Source organism: Pogonomyrmex barbatus, unplaced genomic scaffold (genome assembly GCF_055798465.1).
Source record: "Pogonomyrmex barbatus isolate J1 unplaced genomic scaffold, ASM5579846v1 scaffold15, whole genome shotgun sequence".
Lineage (NCBI taxonomy): Eukaryota > Metazoa > Arthropoda > Insecta > Hymenoptera > Formicidae > Pogonomyrmex > Pogonomyrmex barbatus.
The window spans coordinates 7,274,631-7,296,206 of NW_028297111.1; the positions used below are offsets into that span (position 1 = coordinate 7,274,631).

Below are 21,576 nucleotides of genomic sequence, written 5' to 3' on the forward strand. Positions count from 1 at the left end.
TTTACTCGGTAAAATCTCTGCCATGAGTTACGTACGGAGTGTGGGTGTGAATTCTCGTTCGGAATCAATTCCCCCGAAGAATCCGAAGAATGCGTGGCGCAAAAGCAGACGATAATTATCGAATAATTATCGAAAAATTCGGATCATGTTTCAGCTATCTTACGACATCTTACGACGTCAAATCTCTATTTTATGTGATGCTAAGATGTCAGATGTCAGGAAACAGAAAATTGTTTGGTTTCAGTTTTATCATCGTATTATATATTGTTGTATTTAATTACGTAATATAAAAATATATTTTTTTGCCTTGTTGAAACACTTTATTTTAATTTGAGAAAATATTCGGCCTAAGCTAGTGTCGCTTTTTGATTCTTCAGCGCATCCTCCGCGAAGCTGTCCCCCTTAGAAAACCGGGCATAACTACAATAATAAAGCAATATGGTTAGAATAATAAATATAATAACATAAGCTTTTAATTTTTTAAAACAAATAAGTATTTTTTAATTTTGATCTTTTTCGTGCATTTACTTACATTTTAGCGTATTTCAACTTTTCAATGGTGGACAAGGATGGTCTCGTCGATCGAACGGACTCCACGAGATGCGTTTGCGTAACTTTGATCATGGCCGTGTTGACTTTGCCATCCTATTATCAGTAAGCATTATATAAAATATAATATAAAAAATATATATATATATATACATATGTCAAAAAAGTACAATACTTTTATGTTTCTATTTATGATTTCTATTTGTTTTAATTATTTAAAATATATAGTTTACGGCTTCAAATTGTGTAAAAAAAAAATTTTGTCGAAAAAATTGTATTCATCTTAAAGTACTGCGAAAGCTTAATGTTGTGTGTTAACAACAACGATTTGAATTAATTATTGGAGTTAAACACAATCTGCACTGCTTCGGAAAACACCCTCCCATGTTCCTATCCGCATAATCACTCTTATCACAGCAAAGCAATCTCTATCTCTCATTTTCTCTCTCTCCTTTTCTCTTTATTTCTTTCGCTCGTTCTCTCTCTCTCTCTCTCTCTCTCTCTCTCTCTCTCTCTCTCTCTCTCTCTCTTTCTCTCTCTCTCAAGATGCATCGCGCTCTCCGGAAACTCACTCGCTAATTAGACGCACAGTTTGGATACTCGCGTTCTTCCGGGAGATAAGTGCCGCTATAACTTCGTTTTCTCCGATCCGTATTAATTAATAGCTTCCTCCCGTGAACCGTGCCACTCGTTCCTCGTATAACTCGAGGACACTCCCGACCTTTTAATACAAGCCCGGATTAATCCTGATTAATTCGATCAGCACATCTGCACACGCATGCAGCAATGAATGACCGCTGAATTTACGCTTATTTCCGAAATTATATGAAATCACACATACTTTTAATTACATAAACCCTGATTTCTTTATCTTTTTAGACAAAAATTGAAGATGACAATTTTAATTTTGAACATCGAGAAATGTCCTCGAACACACTCTTTATGTACTTTAGAAACTGCTAGACATCAGTTAATAAATTAATAATTTTCAGAAATATTTTGATGAATGACACAACATAATAATAATTATTATGAGTTTACTTTTGTTTAATCAAAAATATCTTCATCAGTAAAATGTTACGAGCCATTTTGCATTTATTTAGCAGAAAAATGATAAAAATGAACGAATGAATGAATGAATGAATGAATGAATGAATGAATAAATAAATACACAACTAGGAAATTAACGGTAGACACGTTTAAGACATATAAGGAGCTAACGAGCGCCATAACTAACGGAATGGCTGTCTAGCTTTCGATCTTACAGGACCGCTGCAGGCCCTAAACCGTGTATCATTATAACGCATAAGATAATAACCCCCTCGACGTTCAGCGAGGCGTGGAGAGGCTGGGGGATGAAGCGGAGCGCCAAAGGGGGTAGCCCGGCCGCCTAGCGCTCTCGGCACCGTGTGCTAATAAACCTGGTCTACGTTTCCTCGGTTATATCGCGGCACCTACAGCCTCCCGCAACCCCCCTTCGATCTCCCCCTCCCCCCCTATCCCCAGCCCGCGCTCGGGCGCGCCCCTATGTGCACGCACACCGTAGGGTGCACACCTAACGATATTATCGTCATTACGCACTATCTTACTTCGAAAGCTTCCCTACAAATGATTCTCGGGAGTCGCATGAGAAGTGCTTTTCATTACAACGCTGCTCAGATACTACCACAACGACAGTAACAACAAAACGCTTCGGCCATTAGCGATGCGATCTGCTATTCCGCGGTCCAGGTGGCTTGAAAGATCGATCACAACAGAGCTGACAACTGAAATTTTGACTAAACTTATCTTAATATTTCCTTCAGTTTTCTTTTCATTTTGAAATGATTACCTACGAAAAATGCTAGGTAGATAATTTTTATCTACTTTTTATCTTCTTTTCTGTTTCCACATTTGGAAACCTTTGTTAAATACAGAGATAGTAGACCGAAGTGAATTCTTACATTAATAATGTATAACAAGATTACAGATTGTAATAAGAGAAGATTCCGGCATTAGTGCAGTTAAATAAATAGATAAAGCACTTTAAATATATACAAATTACCATCGCAGTCGCCAAGGCGTCCTCGAACGCCGACAGTCTCGCCGAAGTAATTGCCGCGTTAATATCAGCTCCCGTAAAGCCATCGGAAAGTTGGGCCAATTTCTTCAGATCCAATTCAGCTTCGTCTATGTTTTGGGAATCGCACAGAACCGCAAAGATTGCTTCTCTTTCCGACTGCAAGAACAAGCGGGTATATTATTAAGGAAACATTTTAGATGATTGTCAAAAATATATTTACCTCGCTCGGTAAAGGACAATGTAAACATTTGTCGAGGCGTCCCGGCCTCAAAAGAGCCGGATCTAGCAGGTCAGGCCTCGAGGATGCTGCCACGACTGCCACTCCTTCGCGATCTTCGACTCCGTCAAGTTGCGTTAGCAATTGATTCACCACTCGATCGGTGACCCCGGTGCTGTCGTGTCCACGTCTAATTAAAATAAAATATACATGTGTATCAAAATAGAAGAAAGGATAAGTTAAGATACGTTGTGTTTTGGATATGAAGGATGACTGAAACGAGACATAACGTTAAAAATGAATAATTGTTTACATATTTGTGATAACTGCGAATACATTTATCTATTCAATTACCTTTAATCAATTATATTTCATTTAATTTGATTTTATTTAATTTTGTTCCTCACCTGGGGGCAAGACTGTCAAATTCATCGAAGAATAAAACGCACGGTTTGGCTCGTCGGGCTCTATAATACGAGAATGTAATGTACATTTTTAAATATCTATAGATCATATTAAGCTAAAATATCAATTTAAAAAAAATGGGAAAAAATTTTGAATTTTATTGTACCTTTCAAATACGTCTCTCACAGATTCCTCACTAACACCTATATATTTCGACAGCAATTCCGGACCCTGAAATAAAATTTTGTTGTTTACAAAATGAAAGTGGAATTATCAAACTACATATATATATGTAAACTATAATTAAATAAAAATATACATATATGATACATATTAAATGTCTGTAACGTTTCAAGGCATTGAGTAATTATTATTTTAATTAAAAAAATTATTTATAAAATAAGAATTGTGTGACCAAAACATTATTAAAGTTACTGATAAATTTTATTTATCTAATTAAAAGTTTGTGTGTATGTGTGTGTGTGTGTGTGTGTGTGTGTGTGTGTGTGTGTGTGTGTGTGTGTGTGTGTGTGTGTGTGTGTGTGTGTATTTTAAGTAATTTTTTAAAATGGCTTCGTTATAAATTTCATTATGTATGATATTAATATATTAATTTTTTATAATACAACTATAAAATTATAAATCATTTTTATACTTATGATTCTATCCATAATAAATCCAAATAGAATTGAAATATAAATTCGTAAATTATAATTAAAAAATGGATCCCTTGACTTTACCTTAATGCTGATTAGATTTACGCCGCATTCGCCGGCAATCGCCTTGGCTAGCATCGTTTTTCCAGTACCAGGCATTCCATATAACAGGACGCCGCTCTGAAGCTTTATCGGAGCATTCTTAAAGATTTTCGGATATTTGAGCGGCCACTGCAAAATTTCCGTGAGGGATCTTTTCGTGTCTGCCAATCCGCCAATGTCGGACCAAGAGTGACTGCCGCTCTTGTACAATTGCACATCCCGCAGTGACATCGGCGTGCAATCCTCCAGCGCAGTGTTAACATCCTCCTCCGTCACGGTAATCGGTGATTCCAATCTTTCTGCCGCTTTAAATAAATAAAAATGTATAAACATGGCACATTACAACTACAACGATCTCCTAAAAACAGTTAAGTTAAAAAGATACATATTTCCTCCGACTTGAAACTAAATACTAAACTTTTCTTTTAATATTTAAATAAATACTAAGTATTAAGTGCCCAGATAGCACGGATAATCTAAAAAATAATAATTCGAACCTGATTACAAAATATACGTTTTACCAGAAAGAAATTTTTTTTTCTTTCTCTAGAAAAAATAGCCGTTAATTATCATGGTTATTGAGTACATTATTATTTGCTTTTACTATTTTTTTTTTATTTTTATTTTTTTTTTTTTTTAGATCAATTGCCCTACTTAAAATTACTGCAGTATTCGTCGGTATTTTTATTTATCATTCATCTGTCACGTTACCGTGACGCTTCCACGCGACAAACGTAGCCTTCTCCGCTAGGTCGACGAGATCCTGAGGCATCCAGCCCTCGGTCTTGTTTCCATAGTAATTCCAATTCATGTCTCCGGGCACGCACAACTTGTCCTCGAGCGTTAATCGCAAAATATCGATTCTATCCACCTGGTTAGCCACGACACGAGTTAGTGTTGTACGCAGAAATCAACAAGCGAATGTTCTAACTTACAGGATAGGGGAGTTTAATTATGAAGGTGCGGAAATATGAAAGCGCGTTAATCGAGAAACGCATCGACAAACAAACATGAAGACGCTGGAGATATTCAAACAATCAAACGAAAGAAATCAAAAAATCAAAAATGAAAAAGAAAACTTTATATATAAAGAAATAAATATAATTGATGGATAGTTTATATTTTTCTTTCTTTTCCTCTTTTCGAACGAAGTCGATTCATTGGATCGATCATCATAAAGATAACACGAGCTGAAAATTAAATTTTGTAATTTTTACATTAAACAAATACAAATATGCAATGTAAACAAAATATATATGAAAACAAATTCTAATTTCCTGTCAATCTATTTTTTTTTTTTTTTTTCAAATAAAAGCTTTATTTTCCTTAAATATCATGCACGTTACTTTGTAAAATAATTTCAAATGAATTAATTGTACCCTTTCGAGATTGGGAATTTGCAGAACTGTCCTGAAGAATTGCGCTCCCCTAGCCGGTCGTAATTTCGAACCAATTTTGCTCACGCCGGCACAAGTAGCGACGATCGAGATGTAATGAGATTTCTGGTATTGCGTGATGGTATTAATCAGTACATCAGTAATTCTAAAATCAATTTAATATCAATCAATTATCAAATCCTGTCGATGAGGATAATCGTCAAGTGGATTTTAAAATAAAACTCTATTTACCTGGAAGCATTCGTTGCATCTATCGTATTTTCCTCATCATTTGATGATGCGTTGGTAATGCTTTCCAAATTATCCAGAAATAGTATGGACGGTTGATAATACACACACTCACTCATGGCCGAATTAAAAATCTTCTGTAGTATCTCTACCTTTTTGCCTAATAAATAATTATCCCAGGTAAATATGAGAGATATCCCACATGTGTTAAGCAACTGACACAGGCAAAATTTAACAGAATTCAAAGTCACACTCTTTAATTCATTTAGCGAATCTCATTTTAAACAGATGTTATTCTGATGATAAACATAAACATAAATTTAATTTATATTTAATTTGTATGAAAATAAACGCAGTTATAATAAAGTTATAAAATAAATTCCAAAATTCGTAATTTGAGCGATATTGACTTTTTTTCTTTTAATTATAAACTATAAATTGAAATTGATCACACACACTAAAATGAAATGTAATAATAATAATTTATATTAATTTATATTATTTGTATTAAAATTAAAAGGGAGCATTGATCAAAGTCTTCTATTATATAATTAGTAAATTACTGCTAGAGAAAGCCACAAATATTCGTAACATTTAGAGTCCTGCATGGGCTTGGTAGTCGGCAGAAATCAAAATTCGCCACGATACATCGCAGTTAATTGCACTAATTGTGCGGAAATTATTATCGCGATATTACCTTTCAGTGACCTGCAATCGATTACATGCGCGTGCACGAAACACGGTGGCTCGCGATAACGTTCGATTAGCATTTTGCAGACGGTCGTTTTGCCGGAACCTACGTCGCCGCAGATCAGAACGTTCTCCCGGTCATACCGAAAGTCCACCGCAAGTCGTCGCAAGCCCAAGCTAAGATCGAGCGCGATCTCACAATCTTTAAGGATGTCCTCTATATATCTGTAATATTTTTTTGTTTAACATCTACTTCTACTTCCAATGTAGATTAACCGTGTCGTCTTGGTTTTACTTATTTTTCTATCTCTTTTAGTTCTAAAAATTAAAAAAAAAATAATAAAGTGTAAATTAAACCGAGATTAAAGTTTATCTACATTGGTAGAAATGGACGATTTAAAGATTTGATTGATTATTTGTAGACAGCGATTTAGAAATAGCATTTTTATCGTAACATCATCGATACAACAACCATAAGTACTATGATACATGCATAAAGTGTAATGAAAAAGATATTTTTGTTAAAGTACCCCTAAAAAAGCTAAAATATTTTGACCAGATATAAATTTGAAAATAATAATAATTGTTGAGCCATCAAAATAATTGAGATATTAAAATTGCTAGAATATCAGAAATTTTTGCATTATCATCATGTTTAAGGATTCTACCTTAATAATTTTTATGACCAAACAAAATTATTTTCAGATCTATCTATATTTGATTAAATTTTTAGATGCAAAATCGCAACAAAAATTAATTTTTCCATGGGCACTTCATTACCTCATGGAAATTTTCGCTGCCTTCGAATTGTCCTCGAGACGATTTTTCAAAATTTCCTCGTTACTCGGACTCGCCCATTTCGTGGGCGAAACAATAACGACCAGATCTTCTACATCCTTCCCATCTATTGTCGCGTAATGACAATCTGTGGGTAACATTTGTACGACACATCGTTCGCCGTTGTCGAGTAAAATCGTCGCATCCGAATTGAGCAACAGTGGCTCGTGCTTCGAATGAAGTTTTAAGTAATTTTCAAGAACTTCCGGCGTTATCTCCGATCGATCGGAGATTGCGACGTTCATCGACGATGGTCTCGATCGCGCATCCTCCCCCTTGATCGTCTGCACGATCGCTCTGCATCCCGTTTCCAGTTCTAGAGTGATTCTCAAACTCGTTGACATGTACATGCAGGAATGACTCGAATTCAAGTCGAAATAGTCCTTATCTAATGACGACGCGGAGCATTTCTCTAAAACGTCCTCGAGAATATAAATTCTGGCGACGAATTCTTGCGGAGGTTTAAAAGAAGAATCATCGTTATTCGGAAAAACGGTAGCGTTGGCACGTTGTCGATCCTTCAACACTTTCTTGACTTTACCTGTGAATGAATTTTGTTGCTTTAATCCTGGTTATTAGGAAAAATTGAGCACGCAAATTTTAAGCAAAATAGAGAAAAGTCGCCGATACTGACTTTTAAAATGATACTTTTCTTGGCAACTAAACATTTATTATACTTTACTATATATTACTTTATTAATACTAATAAAAACGTGATTTACTTAGGCCCATAAAAAAACCCATATTCGCATATTTGTAATTTGTTTCTATATAAAATTAACTAAAAACAAATTTTTCCAATGCAAAAATAATATATTTAGAATTTTTTCTACAAATTGCATACTTTAAACAATACTAATTGTAAGGATAATATTAAATTATCTTTCAAGTTTGCTAAAATTGCTTTATTTATATTTTCTCTTTTTTATTTTTCTTATTATGTCTATGTTAATGCAGTTTTCCATCCACTTGTAAAAAAAAATCATCTTTTACAATTTTTATTTTCTTTGAAATATTTGTATTCTTCTTCTGAATATTATATTTACTTTAATTGATTAAAATAATTAAAACATGATTATAACAATTAAATATTGATGATGTATGATTATGTAAATAATTTTCTTCACGTCATACAGCTCATAATATGTTTATACAATTACAATCAAATTGATAGAATTAATCTAAATTTTATATTTAATTAAAAAATATATAAGAAGTAAGTTCATTCTTCTAATGTCTAACAAACAAAATCGGTGCAGCACACTATACTGCACACATATGTCAGTAATATTATCTGTTTTTTAATAAATGTTTATTTTTACTTTTCTAATTTTTACGTTGCTTTTATTTTTAAAATCTTAATCTTTTAATTTTATAAAATGTATTGTTTAATCTATAGAAACATATTTCTTTTTTATTCTTTTTTCATAGTTTATTAATTTATTTCATATATAATAAATTTACATAATTTAATATATTTTATGCTATATGTTTATATTTTTATTTCACTTATTATTATATTATTATATAATCTACATTCAGTGGTGCCAAAAATGGCTTCGTCTAAATTGCAGCATCATTGATTACTACGTTATTTTTGAAGCTCAATTTTCCAAATGCTCATTTTTATTTCTTTTAAAGCATTTCTTATTATGAAAATTTGAGTATATTATAAATATATCAGTGTACTATAAAACAGTGTCAGTCGTATCATAAAAATTGTCGTATCATCTAACAGAAGACACTTCCTAAGTTTATATTTGTTTCCAAAATTTTACTTTTGGCTTTTATTTAAGAAATGCAAATGTCTAAAAACAAAGCGATATATTATTATCGGCGACTTCCTTCTATTCTTTTTAAATAAAAATTACGTAAATAAATATTCTCTTTTTATAAAAAATTTATAAAAATTTACACATTATTCCACTCGTCGTTCCTTTCGCGGCTTTCGGCAAGCAACTCTTCGGAATCAGAACATGACAGGGACACCGCAAGATCATGTCGTAAGGGTTTGATTGATCGAAGGATCGGAGATCCGGTAGCGGATACACGCGGAACACGCGAGGCGCGCATTTATCGCGGAAGCTCTGAAGTAACATATAATTTGCGGCCATGTCCTCCGAATCACGATGATCTGATCTTCCTTTGGCAAAGTAAGGCAAGATTTTGGCCAAAGGATTGACCATCTTCGTGACCTCCTCCTTAACAATTGCGTCTCTTATCGTTGTATTCGTAATTGCATCAAGCACGTGCACCTCGGTGAACTCCTCGAGGAGCCCATACGCAAATTTTGGCTCCGAATCCTCTATAAGAATCACATACACACACAAAACGTTCTTTTAATAACATTCTTCGGCACTATTAAAATGTTAACGTATTAATAAAATAATAACGTGTATCTTGTATAGACGCCTGGAAATAGGCAAGAAAGAGAGAGAGAGAGAGAGAGAGAGAGAGAGAGAGAGAGAGAGAGAGAGAGAGAGAGAGAGAGAGCGATTAGGGAAAGAGGGAGCAGTTATTCACTTGTCAACTGGACAAATATGGATAATTATTATCCATAATTGTTATAATTATTATAATTATTTTTCATTACAATTTGTAGAACGGTAATAATTTAACATGATTCATTCTTAAATACACATGTATTGTGCATTTATGGAAATAGAGAAAAAAATATAAAAATATATAATCAGACAACATTAATAATAATCCTAAACCAAGATATCCCGAAATATATCTAGGATGTCCTAAGAAATATCTTAGGACATCTTGAATACATCCAAAACAATTTCAATGATGTCTTCTATTGTCTGAAAGGTTAATATACCAGTTCCCCTTCTATTTTAGCAAAATTTTTTTCAGACGCCCTAATACGTGTTCCGATATATGCTCTAATAAATATATTAACAGTATATTTTATTAAAATATATCAAGACACAATATGTTTTAATATTTTAATAATGCCAAACGACTTAATCAATTAATCTTTCGATCCTTCCTTTGCGTCCAATAATTTTCTCTCTGATATTAAAATATTAAAATTATGTTGCAAAAAAATAATCTAGCATTTACATAAGAGAGTAATAGTAATTATTTCATTGGAGTAAATCCTGAACAAATAACTGTAAATAACATTATAAAGAATAAACAACTTGCCCGCGATGAAAGTCACGGAGGAGAATTTTGAGATCCACGCCACGATTGGCTGTCCTCTCGCGACAATTCTCACTTGGTTCAAGAGGTTTGATTGTACCTTATCTATTTGTAATTCCTGTCACCAAATATAGATCGATTGATTATATCGTTACTAAAATATAGAAAAAAAAACATATATAAAAATTATCATACCAAAAGCTCGCGATCACTTGCGGTGCGAGGAGCAATATTAATACTCTTTAATGAAGGAACATTTTTCATAGAAGATACAAATACTTCATCTCCTTCTTGAATGTTTAAACTTCTCGCAAATGTCGCTCCGATACATAATGTTTCATCATTATTAATCCGAGCGACACAAGAAAGATAGTATTTCCTTCCATTGTGCGATATTTCGATCGCATTCTCCTGTAATTTAAATTATTATTACTGGATAATATTATACAGAAAAAAATTAGTCTTAAATAAAAAAAAATATTCTCGTATCAAAAAGCAAAAAGTAAAGCAAAAATATAATCTTTTTAAAAATTGTAATCTTCATTTGATTGAATTTGTATTGATGCAAGTATTATTTTTATTCAACTCAAGATTAAAAATCTTTTAAAAAAGATTTATTATGATATTCTTATTTATTATGATAAATTAATCGAAGATAGTCAGGTCAATTCTTTTGTTTTCAAAACAGAACAATTATTATTTTTTTTTTTATTATTTTTTATTTAAAGATTACCCTTTTATCGATTATCGGATTTATCATTATGGAGTTAATAATCTTTATTATATTTCTAATAGATGGCGCTTTATCAATGAAATTTTTTTTCTGCTAGGGGCTTTTCTGTTTACATCAATCATATGGTCAGCGATTTGCAAATGCCACGCCCGCAGGGAGCGCTACTGCAGCACGGGGCGATCACGTGCCACTTGTTTTGACGCAAAGGTTGATCACGAAGTTCGCATTACGTAAAACGAAAACTAACCTTAGTTTCCAAACGGCGCAACCAGGTAATCGACAAATATGCGAAGCAATTGTTTGCCGTAACGTATTTCACGACGAAACGTTCGTGTTGCATCTCAACGTAAACGGCACAAACACGAACTAATAAAATATACAATACAGTGATACACTTTTCTGAAACTCGATGAACTTTGCGTTGGATAGCTTCCCTACAGCGACTGAGAATGGGAACTCGATATGCTCGATACTTAATTGAACCAATAATTTACATTTTGTCTTGAATATACTATTAAACAGATACTATTTCATATAGTAAGAGTAATATATAAAATATATGTAATAATTAATAAAAAATCAATTTTGTTGCGGTTAATATTAAGTTTAATAAAGTTAAATAAGCTACGTTACGTAAGAATCCTACAGTAAAATAGCGATTAGCGTAAGAAAAATCTTATTTTAAAAAAAAAAAATATCTGAATTGATATTTTAAATCTATCAGGATAAGAAAATATCAACAGTGGATAAAAGAATTGAAATTAAAAACATTTTTAAAAGTCAAGAAAACTATATCATTCCGCTGAAATGGAAAAACTGAACGCGAGATTTAAAATAAAATATTTATAAAAAGAGATAAACGCGATTTAAAACTTTGATGTTTCATTGAAGGTTAGAGCAGTCTAACTAACTAACCGCGAGGGTGCGCGCGCGTAGTAGTTTCGGCAGTAGTTGCCGATGATGGCGGCGGAGCCCGGATTGGCCTGGCGGCACAGCGGTAGCGGCCAATCGAGGCTCGCCGATTATCTGTAACTGTGAGTTTTGAACCCCGGCCGACTTCAGTTAATCACCAGCGCGGTGAGACGCGTGAGAGTCGAGTCGAGTCGAGTCGAGTCGAGGCGAGACGAGTCGGGACGGGGACGCGCGAGCGTCTCACACTAGGCGTACGGACGCGTGGCATGCCTTGTGGCAGGACCTTGTAAAAACGAACGATCTTTCGCCGTTCACACGCGGATGCACGAGGACCTCAAGTCACGTAGGTACAAACTCTCGCGCGCGCGCGCGCGCGCGCGCACATGCTCGTACGTACATCCTGTAGCGAGCGACGCGCCTCGAGGGGTGGCTCGCCCGCGCCCTCCACTCGTCCGCGGCTCCACATTTGCCCGGATGTATTTCGAAATAAATATTTTGCTCGCGACCTTCGCGCGAGCGCGCCCCCCCCCCCCCCGACGTCGCGATTTTTCTCAGTCGTTTCCCCGGGTCCGGTCGAAAGTTGACGGAGAAGTTGACGGTGTCAGGCAATTGGACGTTAGAAACGAGTCGGGACGGCTCGGCCACACGGAGCGGAGTTCCATTCCGGTAGTTCCCGCGCGCGGTTTTTCTCCTGGCGCGCAGCTGCGAGGTACGAGAAATCCTCCAAAAAGCAAAAGATTCATCACAGAAAGTCGACGTGAATTTTCACACGAACGAAAGGCGGGATAATCCCCTTTTAATTTGGCCGATCGGTTCGACGTGGTTCTCGACCCGGTTCGTCGGGGAGTCCGAATTCTGTATGCAAAATCATCACCGATCGTTAGCGTTAGCGTATTCAATCGATAGCATCTCGTCGAGAGTCACCGTACTTTTTCGAAAGGATACTTTTGTAATCTCCGTGCTTCCATCGCCGTATTTTACTTGAATGACGATTATCAAATTAATCAATTTAAAAATCAACCTCAAGTCAGGCTAATTCGGACTTGTTTTTATACTTGTTGCAAAAATCTATGTTTAGAGCATTTTGTAATCGATTAACTTTTTTGTACTCTTTAGTATTTGATACTTTTTAAAAGCAAACAATTTGAATAATACTTGTGTACTTAATCCTCGAATAGCGGATTTAATTTATATCTGAAATAAACTAATTTTTATCTTGAGTGATCATATTGCAAAGTAACATTTTTGTTTGGTTTTTTTATATTACAAAATCTAAAATCTTCTTTAAAATGGCATTTATGCAAAATATTAAAAAAGTAAAAATATAACTTTGCAAGAAACATATTCTTATTTTATTTACATAATATTCTGTTTTATATAACAAATATAAAATAGAATATTATATAATTAATATAAGAGTAAGACTCTAATTCTTTCCATGTCAGAAAGAAAAAGAGAAAAGATGAACGGTGCAAAAGATTGAGCCAAAAAGAACAGATCTCATGTATCAATTGACACATTAGCCTATTAATCATAGATATTATAGTATTGAATATGCCTTCTCACTAAAATTGATGTCCGAGTTGATAAAGTGAGAAAGTAATGTTCTGTCCTTCTATTTCTATATAATAGAGCGATGTAGATTAAATTCTATTGCTTGCGTTATTCTCTGTTCCTATTATCCATTATACATAGATCTTAACATTTAATATTTATTCCTCTTTCTCATATTTTCTCCATTGTGCGCAGGACTTAAGGATTCCAGTTATTAAATAAGAAGTATTAATATATTTTTGATAATTATCACATTTAATGTAAAACAAAGTCTTATGTCTGTATTTGTTAGCAAGAGTTAATCATTAACTGATATGTAAAAGTTACTATATAGTTTTTTAATTTACAAAAAAAAAACTTTGAGGATTAATAAAGTACTTAATGTTAATATCATCATTTTTATTGAAATACATGAGATATTTCATAAAAATATACTTAATTATCTTCAGTGAAGTTTTTAGAATCACATATGAAATAAAGCAAGTAATAAAATGTACTAAAGTCTGGACAAATATTATATTTATTTAAGAATGTTTTGCAAATAAAACTCACTTTAGAGTCTCAAATTTAAATTATATATTAATGTAAAATTAAAAAAGAAATAATTTAATTTTAAATTTATTAAACCAACTATTATGTGAAAGATCTGTATTGTAATATAGATATAAGCATACTGTTATACATTATAAGTATTTTTCAAATATTTTTTTGATTGTGATTTTTTTGAAAATGAAAAACAAAATCTAAGTATTCATTTCAATTTTGTGTGTGTGAAACAGGCTGTGTGAAAATAATTTATTAATTTATGTCTTAACAATAGAAATCAGATTCAATAAACTTTTTTTATAATAAATTTATTAAAAAAATAAACGTAAACAAATTAAACATTATAATTCAATTATTTCTATAATTGAATTATTGAATATTTTATGATAGTAATAATTTATGTCAACGAAAATTATCAAAGAAATTGATTTAAATATTATTTTCCTAATTGTATTTTATTGTATTTTAAATAAGTTTATATTTTTTATTTCTAATAAAATTGATTAAATAAATATAAATCTTATCAATATATTTTATTACTATCTAATTGTAAATCAAATATGATATAATTGAAATTTTTGTGATTTTCCTCAATCTCTCTGAAACAGCTTTGTGATTTACATTAAAAAAAAATATTCATATTATATTTACACATATTATTATACATATTATACGTCATAAATTAATAACATGTGTTTTAAAAAAATAGGAATTAGATAAGGAAAGGAAGCACCAAAGTTTTATTGTACCCAAAAATGGCACCTCCAAAAGTATTACTCGGACAAAATAGACAAAAGAGCACTGCAACCTTGAGGAAAGGAATAACAACTAGAAGTCAGAATACTTTACTGAACAATGTATTAAAACAGCAATCCAGTATTAGCAGAGATACTCGTGCCAAGCGGAAAGCAGAGATTTCGCCAACTAAAGAAAAATCGAATAAAAGATGTGCCTTTACAAATATCACTAATGTAAGTATTCTCTGATTATTGCTATCAAAATGCAAATATATATTCTATTACAACGTAACGTATATTACATTATAATGTTTGTATTAATGTCTTGTCTATATGTAATATAATTTTATTATATGCAATTATATGTTATTATATATAATATTTTTATTATTGCAACAGGCTATTACAACATCGTTAGGAGGGCAAAATCAACCAACGAAAAAAGTGACGCAAACCAAATCAGTTGTAGAAAGTAACACTGTTTTAGAGAAACCTACAGATAATACTGTATCAAAAATTGCACCAGCAAAATTAAAACCAGTGCCTCGTGTTAAGTCTATTCTTAAAAAAGAAGATAATAAAACAGAAATTGCTAACAAAATTGTACATAACAAGCGAAGTATAGATTTAGAGAAATCGGAGGATAACTCATTGTATGTTAGTGCTTTAGAGGATGTTTCAGATAGCATGAAAAGAACTCGCAGAAGTAATAAGGTAAAAAATATTTTTTGCTATATATCACATATAATTTTTTAGAATTAGTATTTTTTTTTTTTTTTCATTTTTCATTTTTTCATTTTTCTTATTTGTTAACAAATACTTAGAAATTAAAATTTGATAAAAATTAGATTTTATAAAATTTGTTTTATAATATATTTTAAATAAAATTAACAATTTTTATAGAAATTTTTGTAAAGATTCAAGAAATTAAACGTGTATTTTTTTTTAACTCTAAGACAATACTATATTTTATTTTACATCATTGTTTACATTTGGTATCAATAAATTAAACGTATATAGATTGATGAAAAAACGAACGAAAAAGAAACTGAGAAAAATGAGACTACGCTATCTCCGAAGGAAGATAAAGTAAAAGTCTCGGCCGCCGCTCTCTTAACTGCTGTACCTGAGAGAGAATTGCCCGAAGGTGTCCAATGGGATTTTGATATCGAAAATTGGCTAGATCCATATCAAGTGTCACACTATGCGATGGATATCTTCGACTACTTGAAGAAACGAGAACGCTTGTTTCCTATCGACGATTACATGGAGCGACAGATATGCCTTTCGCAATGGATGAGGGCACTATTAGTCGACTGGATGGTCGAAGTTCAGGAATCATTTGAACTTAATCATGAGACCCTATATCTAGCTGTGAAACTGGTCGACTTGTATCTGACGAAGGTGACAGTCGGAAAAGAAACCTTACAACTGCTCGGTGCTGCAAGTCTTTTCATAGCAAGCAAATTTGACGTAAGTCATTTTTTAATAATTATATCTAATTACAAATTATTATCCAATACAATTATACTTTGTTATATCCAAATATTTATCTAATAAAATTATATTTATTATTTATTTTCGAATCCAACATAAACACAGAAATTGATTCTCTTTAGGAACGAATACCACCAATGGTGGAAGACTTTTTGTATATATGTGACGGCGCTTACTCGCAGAGGGAATTGATTAAAATGGAAATGAATGTCTTAAAAGTAGTTAATTTTGATTTGGGAATACCTCTTTCTTACAGATTTCTTCGGCGTTATGCCAGGGTAAGCAAAACTGTTAATTTATACCTTAGAAATTATTCTATCAAGATTTTAATGAATTAGACAACATATATTATTTTTTTTTTCTCTTTTTTTTCTTTCCAAAAAAAAGACATTGATTTTATTTCTTGATATTAGATTTAAAAGTACTATATATTTAAAGATAATATATAAAAGATGGAAGGGTAATCGATTTCAAATTTGATTATCGATTTATTAAAAGGAAAAAAATTTAGTTAACTTTACTTTAGATAACTTGGTTAGATAACTAAATTTAGGTAACTTTGAGCTGTTGCTTGTAATTAAAAATAACGATATGTAGTTCGCAATACAATCAATTGATTCTGAATTTACATGAATATAAATTCAATAAAAATTATCAGATCAAGTTCGTTGAGTAGCTGCTTTCATTTTATTATTTAAAGATAATGTGTTCAGAAGTAAAAAAAGTATTAAAATTTTAAGGATGTTGGAGAAACAAATAAACTTCGATGAAAGCGTTTACACATGCACATTTATGCATAAATATCATGTTATACATACATAGTCATGTTATACATACATTTGTACATATAAACAAATTTTTGTGTGCATTTCTTGTATTACGTATCTAACAATAAGTCTAATTTTAAGAACTCAATATTGTTTATATAATCTACCAATTTAACGATGTTAGTTTTGCGGATTGCAAAATTTTTATATAAAACAATTGTTGACACGATTTAACAGCTTTGAATATCATATTAAAGTAACAAATGATAAAAAAAGATCTAAATTAAAAAATTTTTTTTTATTCTTATTTGATATGAATTTCATATGATAGATAAAAGAATGCATAAACTTTAATTGTAGAAAAGAATTTTCAAATCTATAAAATTAATACATAAAAAGTGTCAAATACACAGGAAAAATATCATATTTTGTAATACAGACGAGTTCAGCATCTCTTAAAGCTTGAATAAGTTATGAAAGTAATGCCTAACAATTGAAAGATCTATGTTAAATCTATGTTGAATGTAGAATTGGAACCCGAATAACAAAACACTCGATATTTTTTTCTTAATTTATAAATCTTAGATATATTCAACTGCATACAAGAAGTTAGAAAAAATATACAGGGTGTTCCTTGAGGGGGGGGGAGGGGTGACACCCTGTATTATTTTTCAAGTTAGATTAAAGAAAATTATGTTTTTTTGCTGGGAATTTTAATGTCTTATTTTATTCGACTGGAATCTTCACAATGTACATTAATTTAATCACTATCTAAAATTAGTGTGCCAAGGTGTCTATGCCCACATTAACTTTGGCTCGGTACATATTGGAACACTCGTTGATGGATTATACGACGATCAGATTCAGTGATAGCAAAATGGCAGCAGCGGCATTGCTACTTGCATTGTTAATGAAGGATCTGGGAGGATGGAATTCAACGTTAGAATATTATAGCGGTTATAAACTTAGCGATATAAGAGATATTTGCAATCTTTTAAATCAGGGATTGCATAAAAAACATAAAGAAACATTAAAGACTGTTCACAGCAAGTACAGCCACAAGTAAGTATTAATTATACACATACACAAAAGGATGAATGAAAAGTGTCGGAACCCCTTAATATTTCGGAAAATAAGCATTTCCAAAAAAAAAAAGATTTTATATAAAAGTAATAGTTTCAAGGAGGCTACATGATTATGATTCATTCATAAATGGACTCATTCTCGATATTTTCTTATCGTCACTATTTTTTATAAATGCAACCATATTTTTTGTTACCCAATATGAATTCTAATTATTTCGAATATAAAAGTATTAAAATAGTTATTAAAAAATCACTATTTTACGAGATTGATCTTGTGTCGAAAAGAGAAAAACTTACAACTTTTATATAAAATATTTTTTTGGAAAATAAATGTTTTCGAAAGGTCAATCTCATAAAATAGTGACTTTTTAATAACTATTTTAATACTTTTATATTCGAAAATATCGGAAATATTAAAAGATTCCGACTTTGTATATACAGGATATCCGGTAATAATCATATTCTTCTCGTGAGCAAATAAAATGATTTATATTGAATAAAAATTTCTATACCATTTTGTGATTTTCGTAATAATTAAAGAGTTATTACACAGATCCGCATATAAATGAGCTTTCAAAAGGTTTACAAAAGCTTACAAAAGAATATTATGTTTATAGTTAGACGCGCGGCAATATGTTTGGAGGCGTGCATTATAAGTAAATATTCTATATTATAAATTATAAATTAACTCTTTAATTATTGTGAAAATCATGAAATGGTGCAAAACATTTCATTCAATATAATTCGTTCCATTTGATTCATGAGAATTAATTCAGTTATTATTGGATTATACTATGTGTATATGTGTATGTGCATGCGTGCGTGCGTGCGTGCGTGCGTGCGTGCGTGCGTGCGTGCGTGCGTGCGTGCGTGCGTGCGTGCGTGCGTGCGTGCGTGCGTGCGTGCGTGCGTGCGTGCGTGCGTGCGTGCGTGCGTGCGTGCGTGTACATAAGATTAATAAAATAAATTAAATATATTAAATATATTAAAAAAATATATGTATGATATATAAAGCATATTTTTTTCATGAGTTAATCATTCTATTTTATCTTTATTTTAGGATTTTCTTCGAAGTAGCAAAATTGCCTCTGAAAGAGACTTTAGATATATAAATAATGAGAGTAAAGCAATTGAAGTTAAAGAAAGTGTCAAATTCAGTATAGACAGGTGAATTATCTTGATAACATACGGAATTAAGAGTTAGGACTAGTCGTACCAACAATCAATTATTAAATCAACATAATGGCACAATTGTTAATGTGCAAATAGCGACACTGTTGTTTAAATTGTATAATGCATAAACCAGGGGCAAAAACGTAAAAAATTTCGAATGCACATTAAAAAGTTTTGTCGCGAAAGTTTTTTGTCGTTCACCGAGTTTTTTACGGGTACAGATAGCATGTATATTGATGGCTCATTATCTTTTATTATTATGATTTTATTTATATATATGTATATGATGCGATAATCTCTATATCATTTTACATTGTCCTTATTATTTGTATAAGTTATTTTACTAATTCTTTTTTATTAAAAAATTTATTTTAGCGCCATACTTTTACATCTTGCGAAATGAATTGTCAATCCGAGATCTGATGTCGGGTTTTTTTTTTTAACCTATGAGAATAAAGTGAAAAGTAAGGCATGTATGGTCGAACTTCTCGAGAACGATAAAATGTATATTTTTTAAATCTAAAAGATAAGTTGGAATAAAATTTATTTTTATAATCGCCTTGCAATCCAATAAATTGTTCCCAACGAAAAAATTTTTTTGATATACATTTTAGTATCATTCAGAAGACTAAAGGGACTTTGAAGTTGAAAAAAGAAATATAAATTGCACAATTCATAAATTCATGAATTGAAGTATGTTTTGCGTTCATTGCAGCAATTATAAAATTCATAATTTTGTTTCGTGGTCGGATTTACATGTACGAAATTTTATTGCCCTACAACCCACCATGCTTCGAGCCAAAAACTTCTAACTCATAAATAAATGATGACTAGACTAGACTAGACTTCATCAAGTTGCACGTATTAAATTTGATTAACTTGATGTCTTTTATTTTATTTCATACTATTTAAAAATCATTGAACATTTTGTATAAAAATAACTAAATAAATATTATATTGTAATATCTCTACTTCATTCCTCAGAATAATCGACCATGTGCATTGCTTTTCAATTGATTTCTTCATAATTAACTTTAAACTTTTGATGTTTTACACGCGATGAAAAATATTTTAGAAGAATACTGCTGATTGTCAATTAATCGTGTATCACTGAAGGTACTGCCATGTGAAGAGTGTGGCGCATTGTTATGTATCATTATTGCGCAGTCAGGCTTCCGAATTTTCTTCCTCCTCAAAAAATGCTAGTTTTTCTATTCTTCCCTTCTCAGTCTCCACACATTCCAATATTAATAACGATCTAATTATTAGAATATGAATGGAAACTGCAAGAAAAAAAATGGGAAGAACATAGAAAAATTAAATTCGTTCCCGATAAAGAAATGTCACGGAAGCCCGTCTGTAGGTAGACTGAAGATGAAGCTTGTGTTATTAAATGAGAAACTCGGATTTTTAACTATTACAGTCATGATTGAAGAAACGATATTTTTATCATAGATTATCACATAATGTGAAGATTCAATTGCAAGTGAAATATTCTAATATTTGATCTTATAGAATGAGGTATATCTAATGATTTATTTTTAAATTACGACAATTTGAGTACAATTTGGATGCCTGTTTTATACATTTAAATGCGAAGTAAGATTTTTTTTCCCTCAAAACTCGTAATTATTCAATTTGTAAGCGACAGATCTCGGCCATTTACGCTGCCTAATCATAAACATAGTTTACACAATAATGTGTCTAAAATGTGTGAACACCAGTTATTATTAATTGCTAAGATATACATCTACAGTTTGCCTTGCAGTTTAAAGATCGAAAAAAAAAAAATAAAAAAAAAAATATTAGTTTATAAATCTCTGCGTGCCAAAACTAAATATAAGTATAAATTAGGAAAAAGATATTTCACCGATTCGATGTTTCAAAACCTGTACAATAGTGCCGGATGATGTAGTCTCTTCTTTCTCCAAACAAAAACATTTCAGATAAAAAACATTGTCTATCATCTGTGATATCAACATTCGCTCATAATATCACAAAGCCGAAACAATGAGTGCATGTATGTGCGTATGTATGTGTATATGCATGTTTGTATGAGGTGTAGAACATTTTTTTTCTTCTTGAATGCAGGGCGGCCACGAAATCCCTATTGTAAAGTTGAAGAGCTTGGAGATATAAGGAATGAAAGAAGTCCATAATTTGGACGCTCCATTTTGCATACAATATTGTATCTGAAGTGAATCTTGCAAATCGCGGATCCACCTTATTCTTGCATTTGACGGAGAGATGCTTATTCATTTGGCATTCTTACAATA

The 21,576-nt window shown here is 31.8% G+C and overlaps 2 protein-coding genes across 8 annotated transcripts; one reads left to right on the forward strand and one right to left on the reverse strand.

Moving 5' to 3' along the window:
* Positions 1–260: 260 nt before the first annotated feature.
* Positions 261–11,828, reverse strand: Pex1 (peroxisomal biogenesis factor 1). Of its 3 annotated transcripts, none has more exons than XM_089073742.1 (16): positions 11,277–11,828; positions 10,492–10,707; positions 10,300–10,414; positions 9,059–9,448; positions 7,087–7,684; positions 6,314–6,531; positions 5,620–5,776; positions 5,371–5,533; positions 4,703–4,862; positions 3,974–4,290; positions 3,400–3,464; positions 3,236–3,295; positions 2,832–3,018; positions 2,594–2,767; positions 533–645; positions 261–420 (listed from the first exon to the last, which is right to left on the reverse strand). In XM_089073742.1, the coding sequence occupies exons 1-16, from the start codon at positions 11,367–11,369 to the stop codon at positions 348–350; spliced, it is 3,099 nt and encodes a 1,032-aa protein (XP_088929868.1). In that variant the 5' UTR covers positions 11,370–11,828; the 3' UTR covers positions 261–347. The 3 variants fall into 3 exon arrangements, with proteins under 3 accessions (XP_088929868.1, XP_088929867.1, XP_088929869.1); XM_089073741.1 differs by having other exon boundaries at positions 3,974–4,296; XM_089073743.1 differs by lacking the exons at positions 10,300–10,414; positions 11,277–11,828 and having other exon boundaries at positions 3,974–4,296; positions 10,492–10,634.
* CycB3 (cyclin B3) lies at positions 11,157–19,855 on the forward strand. 5 transcript variants are annotated; one of them, XR_016138572.1, is made up of 8 exons: positions 12,125–12,284; positions 14,751–15,012; positions 15,178–15,492; positions 15,799–16,251; positions 16,398–16,553; positions 17,824–18,104; positions 19,188–19,294; positions 19,676–19,855. XR_016138572.1 is itself a non-coding variant. In XM_011649564.3 (7 exons), the coding sequence occupies exons 2-7, from the start codon at positions 14,797–14,799 to the stop codon at positions 19,237–19,239; spliced, it is 1,473 nt and encodes a 490-aa protein (XP_011647866.1). In that variant the 5' UTR covers positions 11,157–11,301; positions 14,751–14,796; the 3' UTR covers positions 19,240–19,855. The 5 variants fall into 5 exon arrangements, 4 of the variants coding, with proteins under 4 accessions (XP_011647866.1, XP_011647865.1, XP_011647867.1 ...); XM_011649564.3 differs by lacking the exon at positions 12,125–12,284 and adding an exon at positions 11,157–11,301 and having other exon boundaries at positions 19,188–19,855; XM_011649563.3 differs by having other exon boundaries at positions 19,188–19,855.
* Positions 19,856–21,576: the final 1,721 nt, after the last annotated feature.